The 21,532-nt window shown below is 43.8% G+C and overlaps 1 protein-coding gene across 3 annotated transcripts in view; it reads right to left on the reverse strand.

The window, feature by feature from the left end:
• Positions 1 to 21,532, reverse strand: part of LOC106583141 (low-density lipoprotein receptor-related protein 1) — a 217,786-nt gene that overhangs the window by 79,774 nt on the left and 116,480 nt on the right. For all 3 annotated transcript variants that reach the window (XM_082967520.1, XM_082967521.1, XM_045705049.2), the window contains exons 7-13: positions 8,621 to 8,783; positions 6,777 to 6,999; positions 5,509 to 5,698; positions 5,245 to 5,388; positions 2,521 to 2,757; positions 2,146 to 2,326; positions 744 to 966 (exon numbers count right to left, since the gene is read on the reverse strand). In XM_082967520.1, the coding sequence (XP_082823646.1) occupies positions 744 to 966; positions 2,146 to 2,326; positions 2,521 to 2,757; positions 5,245 to 5,388; positions 5,509 to 5,698; positions 6,777 to 6,999; positions 8,621 to 8,783 (1,361 nt within the window). The remainder of the gene's footprint in view (positions 1 to 743; positions 967 to 2,145; positions 2,327 to 2,520; positions 2,758 to 5,244; positions 5,389 to 5,508; positions 5,699 to 6,776; positions 7,000 to 8,620; positions 8,784 to 21,532) is intronic.

Raw genomic sequence — 21,532 nt, forward strand, 5'->3', positions numbered from 1 at the left:
TATACCCTTGTAAAACCTATCCTTGACTTCGGCAATGTCATTTACAAAATAGCCTCCAACACTCTACTCAGCAAATTGGATGCAGTCTATCCCAGTGCCATCCGTTTTGTCACCAAAGCCCCATATACTACCCACCACTGCGACCTGTATGCTCTCGTTGGCTGGTCCTCACTACATATTCGTCGCCAAACTCACTGGCTCCAGGTCATCTATATGTCTTTGCTAGGTAAAGCTCCACCTTATCTCAGCTCACTGGTCACCATAGCAACACCCACCCGTAGCACGTGCTCCAGCAGGTATATCTCACTGGTCACCCCCAAAGCCAACACCTGCTTTGGCCGCCTTTCCTTCCAGTTCTCTGCTGCCAATGACTGGAACACAGTCCATCTGTAAATAGCCCATCCAACCAACTACCTCATATTTGTTTTTGTTTTTCTGCTCTTTTGCACACCAGTATTTCTACTTGCACATCCTCATCTGCACATCTATCACTCCAGTGTACATTTCTAAATTGTAATTACTTTGCCACTATTGGTCTATTTATTGCCTTACCTCCTCCATTTGCATATACTGTATACAGATTTTTCTATTGTGTTATTGACCGTACATTTGTTTATCTTATGTGGAACTCTGTGTTGTTTTTGTCGCACTGCTTTGCTTTATCTTGGCCAGGTCGCAGTTGTAAATGAGAACTTGTTCTCAACTGGTCTACCTAGTTAAATTTAAAAAAAGTTAAAATAAACCTTGCGGTCAGTGTTGTTAAGGTAGACCATCTCGATGCGGTCGTAGTATGCGTCCACCCAGTACAGGATTCCCTGTGGGATGTCCAGACTCAGACCGTTGGGCCACAGGACCGTCTTACTGGTCAAGAACACGTTCCTGTTAGAACCGTCCATCCAGGCCCGCTCTATCTTCCCTCTCTTACTCTCCTTAGGGTCCTCCTCCCAGTCTGTCCAGTACATCCACCTGGGGAGAGAGAGGGGGATGAGCATGGGGTGTGTGTGTGTGTGTGTGTGTGTTTTTTGGTCCATTGTGACCTTGTTATTCTGCCCCAGCTGACATTGAGTAGAACTCTATTATGCCCCCCCCCCCCCCCCCACACACACACTGTCACGCCCTGACCTAAGAGAGCTGTTTTTTCTCCGTTTAGTTAGGTCAGGGTGTGATATGGGGTGGGCATTCTATGTGTTGTGTTTCTATGTTTTGGCCAGGTATGGTTTCCAATCAGAGGCAGCTGTCTATCGTTGTCTCTGATTGGGAGCCATACTTAGGCAGCCTTTTTACACCTGGTTTGTGCGTGTAGTTTTCTGTTTTGTTAAATGTAACCTGCCAGAAATGTCGGCTGTCATTTTGTTTATTTTGTAAAGTGTTCGAATTTTTCATTAAACTTAAAGATGGCACTCAACACGCTGCGCCTTGGTCTCCTCTATATGACGCCCGTTACACACACACCACACACACACACACACACTACACACACACACACACACACACTACACAGGCCACAGGGGAGTGTCCCCAAGTCTGGCTGTGAATATGCTGACTTCATTTGAACTTTTGTAATTATTTTGTTACGTTTTCACAAACCACGATGAAGACGCTCCCCCTTCTCCCATAGAAAAGAAAAGAGACTAAACAAATGGGTCATACAAAAGCAATGCACACACACACACACACTTGAGGGATAGAATTGTTTTAAGGTGCTGTGAGCAGAAAGTGGGGGATCAGTGACAGGAAAATATACCAACAGCTGACCATCTGCTTTGTTCTCATCCCCACACACCGGTATGCATGTATGTACTCACGTATAAATGCAAACAAACAAACAAACAAACATGGACACACACACACACACATCCCAGGGTCAACTTTCCAATCATCTTCCAGCCACATCCCACACCCATGGGAAAGGCTCAGCAGAATATCTAAATAATCTATTAAGAAGCAGACAGTCCCACCACGCACACAGTAACACTTTATTGCTAATGGCAGTAAAACCTCTAGCATGCCTCATCCTTCACACTCTCTCACCCCAACACCCCCCCAAACAAAAACAACCATTACCTAAACTCTTCCATGCATCACTCCATCACTATGCCTCCTTCCCTTCTCCCTCCTTCCTCCCTCCCTCCTTCCTTCTCTCACCCATGTAGGGGGTCCACTACAATGGCGCGGGGGTGGGTCATCTTGCCCTCGATGAGAGTCTTGCGGGTCTGGGAAGCCTTCTCCAGCCTGGCCACACTGATGGTCTTCTTGGGCCCATCGTCTGTCCAGTACAGGTTATCAGCCATCCAGTCCACCGCTATACCCTCCACTGTGTGGATTCCTGGAACACAGAGGAACAGGAGGTGAGAGGCCAGTTGCCCTATTGTACACCACAAAACTTGACATGGTAGATCCAAAACGGCCGCCTTGCCACTAACAGCAGAAACTACCAAGACACATTGCTAGCATGATTTTGGAGCCATAATGGCCACTACTCTCCATTACAGTAATGACCATGCAAGGCAGTTACCGTACCGTCCTTCAGGATGGTCTCTCTCTCTGTGCCATCGATCTTTTGGCGGCCGATGAGGTAGCTGGTGGCGTCAGCAAAATATATGAAGTCACTCTCTGAGTGGAAGTCCAGGGCTCTTGGGTTCATCAGGTTCTCTATGGGGATCATGTACTCGTCTGGGACCTTAGCATTCATGCCCATGCCTCGGATGACCCCTGGACGACCTTTACCGTATACCAGGAATAGCTCATGCTCCGGCTCTGGAAAAAAACATGGGAGAGAGAGAGGACTTACTGGGCCGGTATTCATAAATAAAGCATCTCAGAGTAGGAGTGCTGATCTAGGATCAGACCCCCATGTCCACCTAATCTTATGCATTACATCTAATTAGGCAAAAGTGATCCTAGATCACTTTCTGAGATGCTTTATGAATAGGACAGGCCCTGGCCTGTAAACTCATAAAAACACAATCGAGTCTGGCCAACATTCTCATGAGAGGTAGCTTCTGAAACGATTTCAAATCACACTACAATGCTATAAACAGACAGACAAAACAGGAAGAGGAGGAGAGCATTGATGAGGCCTTTACCATTAAATAACATCCATAGGATTCCAATCACCTCCACAATTCCTGTCTTTCCTCTGTCTAGTAATGAATATCTTCTCCAAAGAATTGACTGTTAAAATGCTGTAACATACTGTAAATAACACTGCCCCATATCATTTGCATTGATTAAACTGATAAAAACTGTGCAAGAGAAGCATAACCCCGTAAACGTCATGAGAATGTAAGTGATTTTCAATTATTCTAATTCACATTTGACGACTTGTTCCATATGGTTTAGTGGACGGAATAGGTTTTGGTTGAATCAATCTGCTCTGGTGTGGGTTCAAGGGCACCTAAGGTTGTAGTCAAGAAACAGATCAATGTGTGGTTGCCTTCATATCCGCATAGAATATTAATACACACCTCTCAGGCAAGGTGAATCAATCAGGGAGGGAGTTGTACTTTCTTACTTCGCAGACAAAAGTAGTCAACTCAGAAAATACTGCTTATTATGGGTCTCCCAGGATCAGTTTTCCTGATTCAACCTTCACTGCCATTGGCACAGGGTCAATAACAGAATCAGAGAGGTGCGGGGGGCTGCCTTAACCTGTTATGGCTAGGGGGCAGTATTTTCACAGCCGGATAAAAAACGTACCCGATTTAATCTGATTATTACTCCTGCCCAGAAACTAGAATATGCATATAATTATTAGCTTTGGATAGAAAACACTCCAAAGTTTCTAAAACTGTTTGAATGGTGTCTGTGAGTATAACAGAACTCATTTGGCAGGCCAAAACCTGAGAAGATTCCATGCAGGAAGTGCCCTGTCTGACGATTTCTTGCCCTTCTTGATTATCTCTATCCATTACAGGGGATCTCTGCTGTTACATGACACTTCCTACGGCTCCCATGGGCTCTCAGAAGGCAGCAAAAAGCTGAATCGTGGCTTTGCAGGCTCTGGCTGAAAAAAAGTAGCGCGTTTGGATAGTGGCTGGTCACAGTACTGTGAGACTCAGGCGCGTGCCCGAGTCGACCCCATGCTTTGTTTTCTTTCGTCTTTTTACCTAAACGCAGATTCCCGGTCGGAATATTATCGCTTTTTTACGAGAAAAATTGCCTAAAAATTGATTTTAAACAGCGGTTGACATGTTTCGAAGTACGGTAATGGAATATTTAGAAATCTTTTGTCACGAAATGCGCCATGCTCGTGACCCTTATTTACACTTCGGATAGTGTCTTGAACGCACGAACAAAACGCCGCTATTTGGATATAACTATGGATTATTTTGAACCAAACCAACATTTGTTATTGAAGTAGCAGTCCTGGGAGTGCATTCTGACGAAGAACACCAAAGGTAATCAAACTTTTCTAATAGTAAATCGGAGTTTGGTCAGGGCTAAACTTGGTGGGTGTCCGTGATGGCTGGGCTATCTACTCAGAATATTGCAAAATGTGCTTTCACCGAAAAGCTATTTTAAAACCGGACACCTCGATTGCACAAAGGAGTTCTGTATCTATAATTCTTAAAATAATTGTTATGTTTTTTGTGACCGGAGGTTTGCGTGAACGTCACATGCTAATGTAAAAAGCTGGTTTTTGATATAAATATGAACTTGATTGAACAAAACATGCATGTATTGTATAACATAATGTCCTAGGTGTGTCATCTGATGAAGATCAAAGGTTAGTGCTGCATTTAGCTGTGGTTTTGTTTTTTGTGACATTAAAGGCTAGCTTGAAAAATGGGTGTCTGATTATTTCTGGCTGGGTACTCTACTGACAATCTAATGTTTTGCTTTCGCTGTAAAGCCTTTTTGAAATCGGACAGTGTGGTTAGATAAAGGAGAGTCTTGTCTTTAAAATGCTGTGAAATAGTCATATGTTTGAAAAATGGAAGTTTTTGTATTTTTGAGGAATTTGTAATTCGCGTCATGCCTATCATTGGATATTGGAGCAGGTGTTCCGCTAGCGGAACGTCTAGATGTAAGATTAATCAGATTCGATCCAGATTCGATCCAGCAACCTTTTGGTTAATGGCCCAACGCTCTAACCACTACCTGCAGTAGGAATGGGTTGTTGTATCTCAGAGCAGATTGGCTTCATAATGAAGCATTTTATTGTCTAATTTTTAAAGCGCCTAACAGATAATTGGCTGTATTGTGGAGTATCTGAGAGGGGATTGGCTAGGTGGTACTTACTCTTGCAGGACTTCCCGTCACTCCCTAGACTGAAGCCGGAGCGACAGCGGCAGGTATGAGTCTTATGGCTGTTCCCCAGTAGACAGAAGTCAGAGCAGCCTCCAGCCTTCCCAAACGGGTCTGGTTCACATGCATGGCTACGCACTGGAAGAGAGGAGATTTCTGAGTGAATTTCAACTATACCACTATGTTGATGGGTTAAATATAGAATTGATTTGACAATATGTGCAGGCAGCATAGAATATAGAACCCTATAACAATTACCTGGTGGCTGTCGTCTCTGGTGGTAGACGTGCAGGGCCCCTCCCTTGTCGACGCGGGTCACCACCTGGTAGTCAGAGCTGTTGAAGCGGTTCACTCTGATCACACTGGTCTTAGGCTGCATGTTGGCGTTGTCTGAGTTAGTGGCATACAGGTAGTTCTCAAACACTGTCAGACTGTACAGGTGCTCAATCTGGGAGAAGGGGAGGAGGGAGAGAAAGAGTGAGAGGGGGATGGAGGGAGAGATTGATGGAAGGACAGAGAGCGAGGAAGAAAGAATGAGTGACAAAGAACCAAAAATCACAATTCCACTTGAACACCCATTCACTCATTATGTATGGAACCCAACAGTATACAGCTGATTCAGAATCCCAAATGAGCCATAGCCTGACTCAGGCCTCTATTTCCCATAACGCACTCTAACAGGTCTAAACAAACACACATATCCATCTGTGAGGAGAAGAAAGCCGGCCTCACTGTCCCAGTAAACAGCACTAAAGTGAAATAGATGAAAGTGGCGATCGATCAGCTCTTCAGATCAGAGTGACTAGCATCCATTAAGATCAGGCTAGGGAAGGAATAAAACACATTCCCTCTGCAATACTGCCTGTACCCTCACCATCAATAACCATCCATGGACTTTAAACTGCCACTGATGGCAATCACATACACTTGGTTGTATATGCACACAGACTTGATAGCGCACGCACACACACAATTAAAAGGGGCTGTGTGTGTGTGTGTAGTTGGCTGTGCCCCCAGGCCCAGTGAGTAAATGAAGGCCATTACTTGTGCAGACACACAGCTAGCGCTAAAAGCCCTGCTAACAGGTTTAAAAGGCGCCAGCCACGGCACCATGCCAGAGCTCTGCTTTAACTCCTATTAATCAGCTCTCTAATGAAAAAGCTCCCTGCTCTCTGGCCATAGCTCCCTGAACAACACCACATTACTACAGCAGCAGGAGAGGGAGAGGATCCTCACAGGAGAGAATACACAGGAACCTCTACAAAGATGGAGGAATTTGGTTTTAGTGGCAACCAAGTATTTATGTTTTAACTCTGCTTGGATAACAAGGAATGTAAAGTTCACAGCTATTAAGTCTTCTTATATAAAACTCCTTACTCTAAATTAAGGAAATGGCCTTCCGCTCCTCACAACAACCAAAAAATATGCAACATTCCAAAATGTTAAACCCTCCTAAACGCTCCCTTCCAGAAACCTGAAGAAGCGTGCTAGCGGGCAAACAGTCTGTTGCAGGTTGATGACCTCACCAGCAGACCCTGTATGATGGTGTGTCTGTTTTTTCCTTCGTAGTCCACCACCTCTATGTAGTCCAGGTAGGCATCGGCCCAGTAGACCAGCCTGCTGACCAGGTCCAGGGTGATACCGTGGGGGAACACGATCTTACTGTCCACCAGCTTGGTCCGGTTCTGACCATCCATGTCACAACGCTCCACCTTGGGGATCTGACCGTAGTCTGTGAAGAACACTTTACTTTGGGAGGAAAGAGGTGAGAGGTGATTAGCTAATTCATTGATGGATTTATTAGATTTTATTCCAAATGTATTTTAGCAGGTAATTTGACTGAGCATGAGCATGTTGTCATTTACAGCAACAAGCTACAGTAGGTAAGAGTTGCAGGGAAGAAGAGCGACAGCTGTTTTGACAGAGTGAACGATTGATTGATTGATTGACAGGTTAATTAATAAATTCCTACCTTCCATGTCTAGGTAAGTATAGGGTAAACTGGTGTTAAAACATATGTAGTTGAATAGCCCTGCATTTACCTTCATTATGTTTTATATGGAGGAATATCTGCATGTGCCAACAGTTTGTCCTGGTCAGGTCACACGGTCACAGGAAAAGCTCCTGGGCCTAACTAGAATGCTTGATGTTTTATTGTGTCTTGTTCCCTACAGCTTATTTATTCTGCCTCTCACTGGGGTTCCTAATAAGGAGGGACCTAATCAAACAATCATTTATTGGATGTGCTCCCAGAAAAAGATAATGATCAATCAATCACAATGCAATTCTTAGAAGGTTTGTTGTTTTCGCTAACTTAGAAAAAAATTATTAATCTGTGTATTAATATTATACAATCTCTAAATTACAGCCAAGAATATTATTGTCATCCCTAACAGCAGCTGGACAACATCACGGGGAAAGGGTGTGGAGTAAACATACCAGAGTATATTACTGAACAATCAATTATAGCTGTGGAAATGGGTTGGAATGAAAAACAAAGCACGTGCGCGCACACATACACACACCTCCAGGAATTGAGTTTGAGACCGCAGTCATAAATGGCAAGGCTGAAATGAAAACCTGACTCTAAAATGTTTTGGGGAAAGGCAAGATTTGGGAGCTGTCAGGGCTCAGACCCGAACAACACAAATGAAACATCTACACTCAATTACTGCTCCCCAAAATGTCAAGTCAGTGACCCACGTACTAATCAGAGACAGGAAAGGAACCTTTCCAAGTGTTTCGGAGAACTCAAACCCCCTCCGAACCTCAACCCACCCCAGCCCATTGTTTTAGGTTGTGTAACAATGACAGACTACTGTGGCCAAAATATTGAGCCTCTCATGGGACTGTTATGATGTGTTCGATGCACGTACTGTGATGCGGGCGATGTGTGTGTGTCTCAGCAGTAGTCCGTGGGACATTGGTCTGTTCCCATGGGATAAAGGAGGGAGGATAGACCGACAGACCGCAGTGTGAATTTCAGTGACTCATTGGGTCCATGCAAGCACATGCCTATTCAACCCTGACCAACAAATGGGAGCATGGAATATTGCAAGTGTGAATGTGTTTGAGCATGTGTTTGTGAAATGCTTATGTTTGGATTTTACAGGTATGTACATCTATTAAATTCAAATAACTTTTATTTAGTAGGATGGAACTTTGTGTGTTGATGGTTTGGTACAAGACACATAACATAGAAGGCAATACATGGACACCTACAGTATGCAATCTGAGTATACACCTTAAAAGGTGTGTGTGTGTGTGTGTGTGTGTGTGTGTGTGTGTGTGTGTGTGTGTGTAGCGAGCGTGTATCTATACAGCCTATGCATAAGTGTATGTGCGAGCCTGCCTGCCTGCGTGTCCTCACCCCATGGTGGGGTCCAGGGCGATGCCCTTGGGGTTGTACAGCTCCTGGTCCAGCAGGGTGACACACGTCTGTCCGTCCTTGTCACACACAAAGATCCGGTCGTCCACATCATCCACAAAGTAGAAGTTTCCTGTCAGCCAGTCAATAGCCATCTGCTCTACATCTGGACAGCACATAGACAGAATAGGAGAGAAGGGGACAAAAAAGAGTGGCAGGGGATAGAGAGGGATAGAGAAGAGGCAGGGGACAGAGAGAGGTAGGGAGAAAGAGAAAGAAAACAGAAGACAAAATATGAGAAACAAAATAATTTACCGTACATGTTCCCATTGACTGATGCATCTTCATAGACCTTTCTCTCTGGCGTCATCTTTGAGGGCATCTATACCATCTGTGGATGTACTGTGTCGTGCAGTGGTAAACAAAATGGTGGGGTAAGACTGAGGTAATGGTAGAGAGCTCCATCATGACTTTGCAGTCCCATGAACTGCATGCAACTGTCCTGCTATGCTTAGCTTTCTGTCTGACTGTCTAATTGCTAAGTAAACATCAAATGAAACTATTCACATGCTTCGTAAACAACAGGTTTAGACTAACAATGAAAAGCTTACTTCCCAACAATGCTGAGAAAAAAATAGAAATAATAGAAAGATAACACAAGGAATAAATACCCAATGAGTAACTGTCTCTATACGCGGGGTACCAGTACCAAGTCGATATGCAGGGGTACGAGGTAACTGAGGTAGATATGTACATAATAGGTAGGAATTAAAAGTGACTAGGCAACAGGATAGACAAACAGTAACAGCAGCGCATGTGAAGAGTCAAAAGGGTTAGCGCAAAAAGGGTCAACGCAGATAATATTGGTTAACTACTTAGCAGACTTTTAGAAGTTGGGGGTAGAATCTTTTGGTTTCAGACTTGGTCCTCCGGTACCGCTTGCCGTGCGGTAGCAGAGAAAACAGTCTATCACTAGGGTGGCTGGAGTCTTTGAAAATGTTTATGCCCTTTCTCTGACACTACCTGGTATAGAGTTCCTGAACGGCAGTGATGTACTGGGCCGTACGCACTACCCTCCGAGGCGTCTTGCGGTCAGATGCCAAGCAGTTGCCATACCAAGCGGTGATGCAGCCAGTCAAGATGCTCTCAATGGTGCAGCTATATAACTTATTGAGGATCTGAGGGACCATGCTGAATCCTATCAGCCTCCTGAGGAGGAAGAGGCGATGTGTTGGTGTGTGTGGACCATGATAGATCCTTAGTGATGTGGACACCAAGGAACTTAAAGCTCTCGACCTGCTCCACTACAGCCCCGTCAATGTGGATTGGGGCGTGCTTGGCCCTTAGTTTCCTGTAGTCCACGATCAGCTCCTTTGTCTTGCTGACGTTGAAGGAGAGGTTGTTGTCTCTCACCTCCTCCCTGTAGGCTGTCTCATCGTTGTTGGTGGTAAGGCCTACCACCGTGGTATCGCCTGCTAACTTAATGATGGTGTTGGAGTCGTGCACGGCCACGCAGTTTTGGGCGAACAGGGAGTAAAGGAGGGGATTCAACATGCACTCCTGAGGGGCCCCCCATGTTGAGGGCCACCAATACTTCCGGTTTGTGACGACCCTCCCACTCTGTCTGCCGAATTCTCTCTTTGATCTTGTTTTCCATAATAGGATGTCGGTGGGCGGAGCCGGGAGGGTCGTCAGTGAAATGGGACACACCTGTGCACAAAAATAGCACAACTGGTCAGGAGCCTGTAAAAATACTGTTATTCCCTCCGGCGCCATTCTATCACGCGACTACAGTATGCGCTCATTGCTGATGTTTCTAAATCTACAGCACATTAACCTGGCACCGTATGCGTCTCCTCTACATAAGTACAGGGTTGTCAAGTCTGACTCATAGTCAAAAGACGGATTGGGAATCCATATTAAGCTACAATCTAACAGGCAGCTTGACAGAAAGCCTTGTCACACAATGGACACACAGAAACAGACGTCGAGCAAATGCCTAGAAAGCCTGGCAGCCTCTAATTTGGGTTATTCTTTGCAAGTTCCTTGAATGTCAAAAGAGATGACCGTGACATTGACCAATCAGGCTTCCTCTAGGCAATGTTCCTGCCGAATACAGCGAATACACAAAGGGCAAAGGGTTTAGACGAAAATAAGAGAGAGAAAAAGCAACACATCTACTATTACCACACACACGTCAACGATAGACCGAGTGTTTGCCAGAGATCACAGAAAGAGCCCCATTGTTGGAGCTAGATATGTGACACTGGGGAACACAGCGATACAGTCCCCTAAAATGGTGATATTATTACTGGGTTTAGAGTGTGTGTGTCTCTGAGGCAGGGGGCTGCACCTCCCGCAAGGCCATGTTCTGTCTTTTATTGAGCAGATACCACAAAACCCAACACACACATCCTTCACCCTAGGGTGACACCAGTCATCTATGGGGTATGTCTGGTGTTTGGTAGTGAGGGGGGGCACTGTGGCATATGTCTGGTGTATACAGGTGAGGGGGGGCACAGTGTTGACTTAGGGAGGCCAAGGGGATAGATTTCTCTAAAAGAGGAAAGAGTAGGATGGGGGGATGACGAGGCAAATTCCAAGGCCTAAGAGGGCAATAAAGCATGCCTAGTGAAAGCAGCTCTTGGGCAATAAATCTAAATGGAATTTAAAAGGTTTAATTGTTGTTGTTTTTTAAAGACATGCACAAAAACAATATTTTTCAATGTGATTGAATGGGGAGGGCATTCAAAATGGATGACATACACATATGTTTGCACTTAATTATAATTGTAAAAATACCTTTATTGGTCCAGTAGGAGAGGAGTGGAAAGAAGTGGATGAGAGGGGAGAGGAAAGTCTAATCCCTGTTCATTGGAATGTACTTTCTCCCCCCCCCCCCCCCCCCCCCCCCCTACTTCTGGTAAACAGAAAATGACCGGGAAGCCAAAACATTGATTTTTCTTTGTCCCTGCATCCCCTCTCCTCCCACTTCTCTCCTCTTCCTCCATGCATCCATCACCCCCCCCCCTCTTCCCTTCCCTAGAGGAAAACAGTCTAGATTCATTAACTGCACCTCTATCTGACGAACATTGCACTATAAAACAACTCAACATAATTAAAAAAAACAGACCACAGTGCCTTTTTTTCCTCCAAATAGGTTGTTTACTCTGCTCACCCCTCTGCACCTCAGAGAGAAAGGACTAGATCTATATCCAGGGAATTTGGGAGGGTTTATTTCGAATCTGCACTTGCTATTGGACCAAACAGAGCCACATCTATACGATTGGAAACGGAGAGTAAGCATATTGCATTAGTCAATATCTGATATGTTGAAGTTGTTGCAGACCATACCGTGACGGAGCGCTAATAAAATGCACGTTCCGGCTAACCTCTTCACACCCTCCCCAAACAGTGATTTAAGGCTTTACACCCCCCGCCCCTCAAATCCCCCCTCCACCTCACCATCCCCAAAACCCATCTCCTGCATTCAAAACACTCCCGTCTTAAAACACCATCTGGAGAACGCATCACATGACAAGAATGGAAAGTCACACAGAGAGGGCTAAAGGACACGCTACTCCAAAATGTGGTACTGGTTCAGACCCAGCCGGTGGCAAGCAAGGCCAGAGGGAGAGGAAGAACAGAAGAAGAAGAGGAGAATGGAGAGAAAAGATTGACATTGCTCTATCGTTCTAAAGTAGTTGGTTGAAGGGGTGATTTTAGGATTACTTGGAGAGGGCGGGCTGAGAGAAAGAGACCGACAGAAAAAGACAGGCAACAGTCAGAAAGAGAGTGAGTATATACAGAACAAGTGTTGAACGTGGAGCTGCAAGAGTGACTTTCTCTTTTCCAGCACATGATCTCCTAAGGAGATTTAGCAGAACCATCTGTACTGAGCACAGCAGAGAGCAGCTAGTAGGCCCTTCCCCATTACTTCCCAATAACCCCCTGACTGCTGCTTTAGCATGAAATCCTTATGAAAACCCTCAAACTAGCCTTAGAATCAATTCAACCGTTACCATAAGGATAGCTGATGGACTGGGTAATACTATGATAGCTTTATTATGCAGTGTCAGCTCCATAGACATGCTGCATGAATCCAGTACAATGTACAAAAATAATGGTATTTTAGGGATGAGCAACTTAATTGGGTGTCAACTTAATGCTGTAAGTTAGAATAGTAGAATACACAAGGTGAAATTTGCTTGCGCAATCACCAGTTTCTCTCGTTTTGTCGGTCACTGAGTCAATTAGCCCATGTACATTTTTATTTATTTCTAAGTTAGTTTAGCGAATAAATAAACTTGTTATCATGGTCGACTTACCGGCCAGGGGGCCCCCATTGATTTCGTTAGTCTGTCTCACTCAGATATCATTAAAAACTGCAAAAAATGTATCTCCACCACATGGCAAAATGTGAAGAATTGCAGCAAACTTGCTTAAAACCTGCAACATTTTCTCTACACCCCATAGCAAAATATGTAGAAATGCACAAAATGAACTAAAACTTACATGAAATAACACATATGGAATCATGTAGTAACCAAAAAGTGTTAAACAAATCAAAATATATTTGAGATTCTTCAAAGTAGCCACCCTTTGCCCTGATATCTTTGCACACTCGTGGCATTCTCTCAACCAGCTTCCCCTGGAATGCTTTTCCAACAGTCTTGAAGGAGTTCCCACACATGCTGAGCACTTGTTGGCTGCTTTTCCTTCACTCTGCAGTCAAATGGGTTGAGGTTGGGTGATTGTGGAGGCCAGGTCATCTGATGCAGCACTCCATCACTCTCCTTCTTGGTCAAATAGCCCTTACACAGCCCGGAGGTGTGTTGTGTCATTGTCCTGTTGAAAAACAAATGGTAGTCCCTCTAAGCGCAAACCAGATGGGATGGCGTATTGCTGCAGAATGCTGTGATAGCCATGCTGGTCAAGTGTGCCTTGAATTCTAAATAAATCACAGACAGTGTCACCAGCAAAGCACCCCCACACTTCACAGTGGGAACCACACATGAGGAGATCATCTGTTCACCTACTCTACGTCTCAAAAAGACACGGTGGTTGGAAACAAAAATCTCACATTTGGACTTAGACCAAGGACAGATTTTCCCCAGTCTAATGTCCAGTGCTCGTGTTTCTTGGCCCAAGCAAGTCTCTTCTTATTATTGGTGCCCTTTAGTAGTGGTTTCTTTGCAGCAATTCCTGAGCAATAGTGACCATGAACGCATGATTCATGCAGTCTCCTCTGAACAGTTGATGTTGAGATGTGTCTGTTACTTGAACTCTGAAGCATTTATTTGGGGTGCAATTTCTGAGGCAGGTAACTCTAATGAACGTATCCTCTGCTGCAGAGGTAACTCTGGGTCTTCCTTCCTGAGGCGGTCCTCATGAGAGCCAGTTTCATCATAGAGCTTGATGGTTTTTGCAATTGAACTTGAAGAAACTTTCAAAGTTCTTGACATTTTCCAGATTGACTGACCCAAATAGGGCTATCTTCTGTATACCACCCCTACCTTGTCACAACACAACTGATTGGCTCGAACGCATTAAGAAGTAGGGATGCACAAAATATCGGTGAACATATCGGAATCGGACGATATTAGCTAAAAATGCCAACATGCGCAACACCTGCGACACAGCATTCCTATCTAGCACACAATGTCTGCTGTGTTGATCGAGCAGTCAAGAAGTCATTTTGAAGAGTAAGAAAATTTCAGCAAGACAACTCAAAAGGCGAAATTCATTAATGCCAAGATAATGGAATTCGTTGCCCTTGACAATCAACCGTTCTCTGTCGTGGGTGATGTTGGCTTTCGCGACTGGTTGAGCATCGGTACACACTAATGTTACCAAGTGTGCGGTTGTTCAGATGTTGCCCTACAGAAGTTACACAGTAATAGCGTTACTGCTATTAGCTTCACGACAAACTATGGAACGCTGTTTGGGTCTTTGCGTGTCAAAAAAGATACGTTAAATAACACTATTTGACGTGTTAAATAAGCTTTTAATTTGACATGTCAAACAGTTTTATTATAGAATGTTGTGTTTTCTGAATTTGCACGTGCAAGCCAAGTGCCACCACTACTATTAGTAGCACTGTCAAAGCTGTACAAAAAAGTATGCAAACAAGCAAACACCGGCCACGAACAATGTGTTTACAATACCGGGTTGCTAATAAAGCATTATTTGTTCGACCGCAACTTCTGGGGTAGCTAGCTTTAGCTTGGTACCTAGCTATCACCAATACAACCAGCCTGAAAACAATGACCAGTAGAAACTGCAGTCATTTGCATTATTCTTAGCAATGATTTAGGAATCCTTGTGAGTAAGTATTAGCTAGGTAGCCACTTGTTCGCCTATTGAAATTGAACTTCAGTTCATGAAAACAAATAACTTAACCCTGTTGCCAAAAGCTAACATTATAAGCAGCCAACTAGCTTCATTTCACCAGTGAGGCACGAACTGAACGGGTTATGTTTTGTGAAGGTAGCCACAATAAGGATTAGGCACAATAGTGGAATTTGCGGTTTGCCTTCAAAATAAAAGTAACTCTTTGAAAGTGATGCAGAAGGTTACAATTGGTGGAATCATGCCATATTTAGACTAGATGATTTGACCTAGATAGTTTGTGTATGCATTGATATGTAGGCTACGTGAGCCTTTTTAGTTCTGTCCTTGAGCTTTTCTTGTCTAATGATGTTCTGTATTATGTCATTCTGTATTATGTTTCATGTTTTGTGTGGATCCCAGGAAGAGTAGCTGCTGCTTTTGCAACAGCTAATGGGGATCTGAACTGGGCCGTGAAGGCGCACTGGCAACACAGTGCGTAGAGCTGGCACAGGATATCCTGGACCGAGGAGGTGTACTGGAGACCAGGAGCGCTGAGCCGGCACAATCCGCACCTGGCTGAATTCCCACTCTAGCACGGCAAATGCGTGGCGCAGGCACGGATCGCACCGGGCTATGAATGCGCACTGGAGATATAGTGCGCATCACAGCATAACACAGTGACTGACTGGTCACATGCTCCCCACGGTACGCACGGGGAGTTGGCTCAAGTCTCAACCCTGACTCCACCAATCTCCCCGTGTGCCCCCCCCCCCAAAATGTTGGGGAGCTGCCTCTCGGGCTTCCGTTGTTGCCGTGCTAGTTCCTCGTAGCGTCGCCGTTCCTCCTTTGCTGCCTCGATCTCCTGTGAAGAGTTTACGCAAATATTAGCATTGTAGCTCTTATCGCGGGACTGTGACTGTGTGAAATCACCTCCCCAGTCAGCCTATTGTGTATATTGACATTCCTATCGCACAGCTTTACCTAAGGATTGGGGATCAATGAAATGAGGTACCAGTCTACTCAATACCCAAGATATTTTTTCCCAACGTCCTCCTCAATGTGGCTCAATTTACAGTTGTTTCAGAGTCCCGCAATAAGAGCTACGATGCTAATGCTCTCTGGGTGTCACTGAGTAGACTGATAGCCCATGTCATTGATCCACAATCCATAGGTAAGGCTGTACAGTGAAATATGTATGCCCCCAATTCAATTCTAAAGTATAATACATCCAGTGTGATTTCAACAGATTTTTGTCAAATTAACTTCTTTGGGATAGGGGGCAGTATTTTCACGGCCGGATAAAAAAAATGTACCCAATTTAATCTGGTTACTACTCCTGCCCAGAAACTACAATATGCATATAATTAGTAGATTTGGATAGAAAACACTAATGTTTCTAAAACTGTTTGAATGGTGTCTGTGAGTATAACAGAACTCATATGGCAGGCCAAAACCTGAGAAGATTCCATACAGGAAGTGCCTTGTCTGACAATTTGTTGTCCTTCTGTTGCAGCTCTATCGACATTACAGCCTCTGTGCTGTAACGTGACACGTTCTAAGGCTTCCATTGGCTCGCTAAAGCCGCCAGAAAGTGGAATGGGGTGTCTGCTGTCTCTGGGCAAAGTATAGGAGCAGAGTTTGTAAGTGGTCAGCCTGGGGACAGTGAGACTGGAGATGCGCGGTCACGAGAACTCGCCATGTTTTTCTTTCTCTCTTTGAATGAATACAACGTTGCCCGGTTGGAATATTATCACTATTTTACGAGAAAAATTGCATAAAAATTGATTTTAAACAGCGTTTGACATGCTTCTAAGTACGGTAATGGAATATTTAGACATTGTTTGTCACGAAATGCGCTCGCGCGTTACCCTTCGGATAGTGACCTGAACGCACGAACAAAACGGAAGTATTTGGATATAACTATGGATTATTTGGAACCAAAACAACATGTTGTTGTTGAAGTAGAAGTCCTGGGAGTGCATTCTGACAAAGAACAGCAAAAGTAATCCAATTTTTCTAATAGTAATTCTGAGTTTAGGTGACCCCGAATTATATAAAATATATTTTGATTTGTTAAACAGTTTTTTGGTTACTGCATGATTCCATATGTGTTATTTCATAGTTTATGTCTTCACTATTATTCTACAATGTAGAAAATAGTACAAATAAAGAAAAACAAAAAATAAAGAAAAATAAAAAAATTTTATGTATGTATAGCCTACAGCAAAGTGTGTTTAAATCATTTCTAACAATTTCTGCTAGTTAGTTTTTGCTACCATGTGGGTTTTAGATTGCTTGAGCCTGCTAACTGAGGAGTGTTAATTCACCTGTTTCCATACATGTTTCATTTTTAAATAATTATCTTACAAAGGAGCTGTTGCTGACTGCCTTCAGCTCATCTGAATCTAACTGCTTAACTATTTATCTGTACATGGAATTGTATGTTTTTTTTACTACTTTTTTCCTAATCTTTACAGGAAACTGCCACAGGCACTATCTGATGTGTGGAGACATTTCACTGCAGCTAATGTAGAAGGAAAAGCTGTGTACATTTGCAAATACTGTGCCACATCATATGTGAAGAATGTAATAAAGATGCAGAATCATCTGGCCAAATGCATAAAGTTCCCTCAGCGTTCACAACAAGCAACCTCTGACAAAATTTCCTTACTTCTATTCGAGGTGAAAATTATGAATCAGACACCTTATCGATAGCAACAGCTCATGGTCCTCCTGGAGTCAGAAGTTTTTTTGACTCAATGGAGGAACGTAGTCAGAGAAATGCTGATGAATGTCTTGCTCGAGCTGTGTATGCAACTGGTTCACCTCTGATGAACACAGGCAATGTGTATTGGAAGAGATTTCTGAATGTTCTTCACCCAGCATACCCCCCTCCAACCAGACATGCTTTATCAACTAATTTGCTGGATGCAGAGTTCAACAGAGTTCAAGTGAAGGTCAAGCAAATCATAGAGAAAGCAGACTGTATTGCAATCATCTCTGATGGGTGGTTGAATGTTTGTGGGCAAGGAATAATTAACTACATCATCTCCACCACTCAACCAGTATTCTACAAGAACCCAGACACAAGGGACAACAGACATACCAGTCTCTACATTGCAGATGAGCTGAAGGCAGTCATCAATGACCTTGGACCACAGGAAGGTATTTGTACTGGTGACAGACAATGCTGCGAGCATGAAGGCTGCTTTTTCTAAAGTGGAGGAATCCTACCCTCACATCACACCCATTGGCTGTGCTGCTCATGCATTGAATCTGCTCATCAAGCACATCATGGCACTGAAAACAATGGATACACTCTACAAGAGAGCTAAGGAAATGGTTAGGTATGTGAAGGGTCATCAAGTTATAGCACCAAGTTACCTCACCAAGCAAAGTGAGAAGAATAAGAGCACCACATTGAAGCTGCCCAGCAACACCCGTTGGGGAGGGGAAGGAGTCTCTCCAAGAAATGGCCATATCACAGTCTACCAATATGGACAGCCCCATCAAGAGGATCCTTCTGGGTGATGTATTTCGGGAGAGAGTGGTAAGCAGCCTGAAACTTATAGTGGTAGCCATTGCACGGATTGAGGGAGACAATGCCATCCTGTCTTATGTTCAGACTCTGCTTGCAGATGTAAGAGAAGAACTCCATACTGCTCTGCCCACTTCACTGTTGCTCCAAGCAGAGGAAACTGCAGTTCTGAAATACATTAAAAAGCGTGAAGACTTCTGCCTGAAGCCCATACACGCTGAAGCGTACATGTTGGACCCCAAGTATGCTGGCAAGAGCATCCTGTCTGGTGCAGAGATCAACAAGGCCTATGTTGTCATCACTACCGTGTCTCGCCACCTTGGCCTGGATGAGGGCAAGGTTCTTGGCAGTCTGGTGAAATACACTTCCAAGCAAAGGCTTTGGGATGGAGATGCAATATGGCAGTCGTGCCAACATATCTCATCAGCCACTTGGTGGAAAGGACTTTGTGGATCTGAGGCTCTTTCCCCTGTTGCCTCCATCATCCTCCAAATCCCACCAACATCAGCCGCCTCAGAGCGCAACTGGTCCTTGTTTAGGAACACACACCAAAGCATGCAATAGGTTGACCAATACAAGGGTTGAAAAATGTGTTGCCATCCAGGCAAATTTGAGGCTTTTTAAGGTTGACAACAAACCATCCTCAACAAGGTTGGAAAGTGACAATGAAGATGAGGCCTCAGAGTCTGATGTTCAAGAGGTGGACATTGAGGAGGTCCAGGGAGAAGACATGGAAGCCTGAGAGGAAGACAACCAAAGCTTTAGTCACTTTACAGATGCATGTTGTAAATGTTTTTGGGAGATGCGATGGATCATTGGGGATCATTCAATATTCCCTTTCTTTTGTTGTTCAGTGAAATCCTCCCATGTCGAAGAGTCAACTCATTAAATGAAAGTTAAATTCGTAACTAAATCGTTTTTTTTTATATCGGAAGGATTTAATAATTTGCAATTATGTCTACTTATGATAAGTTAAAAGGTTTATGTCTGTCTCCATATGATAAACATATCCATTGCAAAAACAATATTAATTTGCATATATTTCTGTTAATTCCCAGCTCGAATATTAGAGGTGGATAAAGAGCGAGTGAGGGGGAGATACACAGACATGGAAAGTAAGGAAGAATACAAAGAGCATGAGAGGAAGAAAGAGTAAAAGGAGCAGCACATCTGGACTGCTCATCTGTGTGGCATTCTGAGGTCATGAATCACTGCGACCACAAACGCACCATTTCCTGTGTGACGACATCTGTCATTGGCTGCCTGCTTGACCCGGTCGTGTCGACTCAGCAAGCAAGGCCCGTTCATTCCCTGTCACACTCACATGCCAAGAGCCTCAGCAAACTATCAACTCTACCTAGTGCTGGAGTGTTGACAAACACTGTCATACTACCAACAACAATTCTCAAGTAAAGAATCCAATCTGATAAACAGATATGTTAGTTTATTTTCCTATTATGGAAATAAAAGGATGAAATATGCATAAGAGTGGATGGATATAACTAGCTAAAAGTCCTAGTTTCTATTCTAAGGGTTTTAGTGAAAATAACAGCGAAACGGGGGACAGTTTTAGAAGAGCAATTTGTAGTTTTCTTCTCCCCCACTACGCACACATACAGTTGAAGTCGGAAGTTTACAAACACCTTAGCCAAATACATTTAAACTCAGTATTTCACAATTCCTGACATTTAGTCCTAGTAACAATTCCCTGTCTTAGGTCAGTTAGGATCACCACTTTATTTTAAGAATGTGAAATGTCTGAATAATAGTAGAGAGAGTGATTTATTTCAGCTTTTATTTCTTGACCCAGTGGGTCAGCAGTTTCCATAGACTCAATTAGCATTTGGTAGCATTGCCTTTAAATTGTTTAGCTTGGGTCAAACGTGTCTGGTAACCTTCCACAAGCTTCCCACAATTAGTTGGGTGAATTTTGGCCCATTCTTCCTGAAAGAGCTGGTGTAACTGAGTCAGGTTTGTAGGCCTCCTTGCTCGCACACGCTTTTTCAGTTCTGCCCACAAATTTGCTATAGGATTGAGGTCAGGGCTTTGTGATGGCCACTCCAATACCTTGACTTTGTTGTCCTTAAGCCATTTTGCCACAACTTTGGAAGTATGCTTGGGGTCATTGTCCATTTGGAAGACCTATTTGCGACCAAGCTTTAACTTCCTGACTGATGTCTTGAGATGTTGCTTGAATATATCCACATAATTGTCCTTCCTCATGAAGCCATCTATTTTGTGAAGTGCACCAGTCCCTCCTGCAGCAAAGCACCCCTACAACATGATGATGCCACCCCCGTGCTTCACGGTTGGGATGGTGTTCTTCGGCTTGCAAGGCTCCCCCTTTTTCCTCCAAACATAACGATGGTCATTATGGCCAAACAGTTCTATTTTTGTTTCATCAGACCAGAGGACATTTCTACAAAAAGTATGATCTTTGTCCCCATGTGCAGTTGCAAACCATAGTCTGGCTTTTTTATGGCGGTTTTGGAGCAGTGGCATCTTCCTTGCTGAGCGGCCTGTCAGGTTATGTCGATATATGACTCGTTTTACTGTAGATAGATACTTTCGTACCCGTTTCCTCCAGCATCTTCACAAGGTCCTTTGCTGTTGTTCTGGGATTGATTTGCATTTTTCGCAACAAAGTATGTTAATCTCTAGGAGACAGAACCTGTCTCCTTCCTGAGCGGTATGATGACTGCGTGGTCCCATGGTGTTTATATTTGTGTACTATTGTTTTGTACAGATGAACGTGGTACCTTCAGGCGTTTGGAAATTGCTCCCAAGGATGAACCAGACTTGTGGATGTCTATAATTGTTTTCTGAGGTCTTGGCTGTGTCGTGTCTTTGACTATGCCGGATTAAGTGATATGACATGCTATTCTATAAAATAATTTCTCTGTAATTAATATTACCTGATTAAGCTAATCAGGTAAATAATTAACTAGAAAGTCAGGGCACCACGATAGAATGTTTATAGAGCTGTTATCTTCCGAATAAACTCTTAAAGACCTGGTAATCTTTTACATCAATATTTAATCGTC

This window comes from Salmo salar, chromosome 22 (assembly GCF_965601325.2).
Source record: "Salmo salar chromosome 22, fSalSal1, whole genome shotgun sequence".
Lineage (NCBI taxonomy): Eukaryota > Metazoa > Chordata > Actinopteri > Salmoniformes > Salmonidae > Salmo > Salmo salar.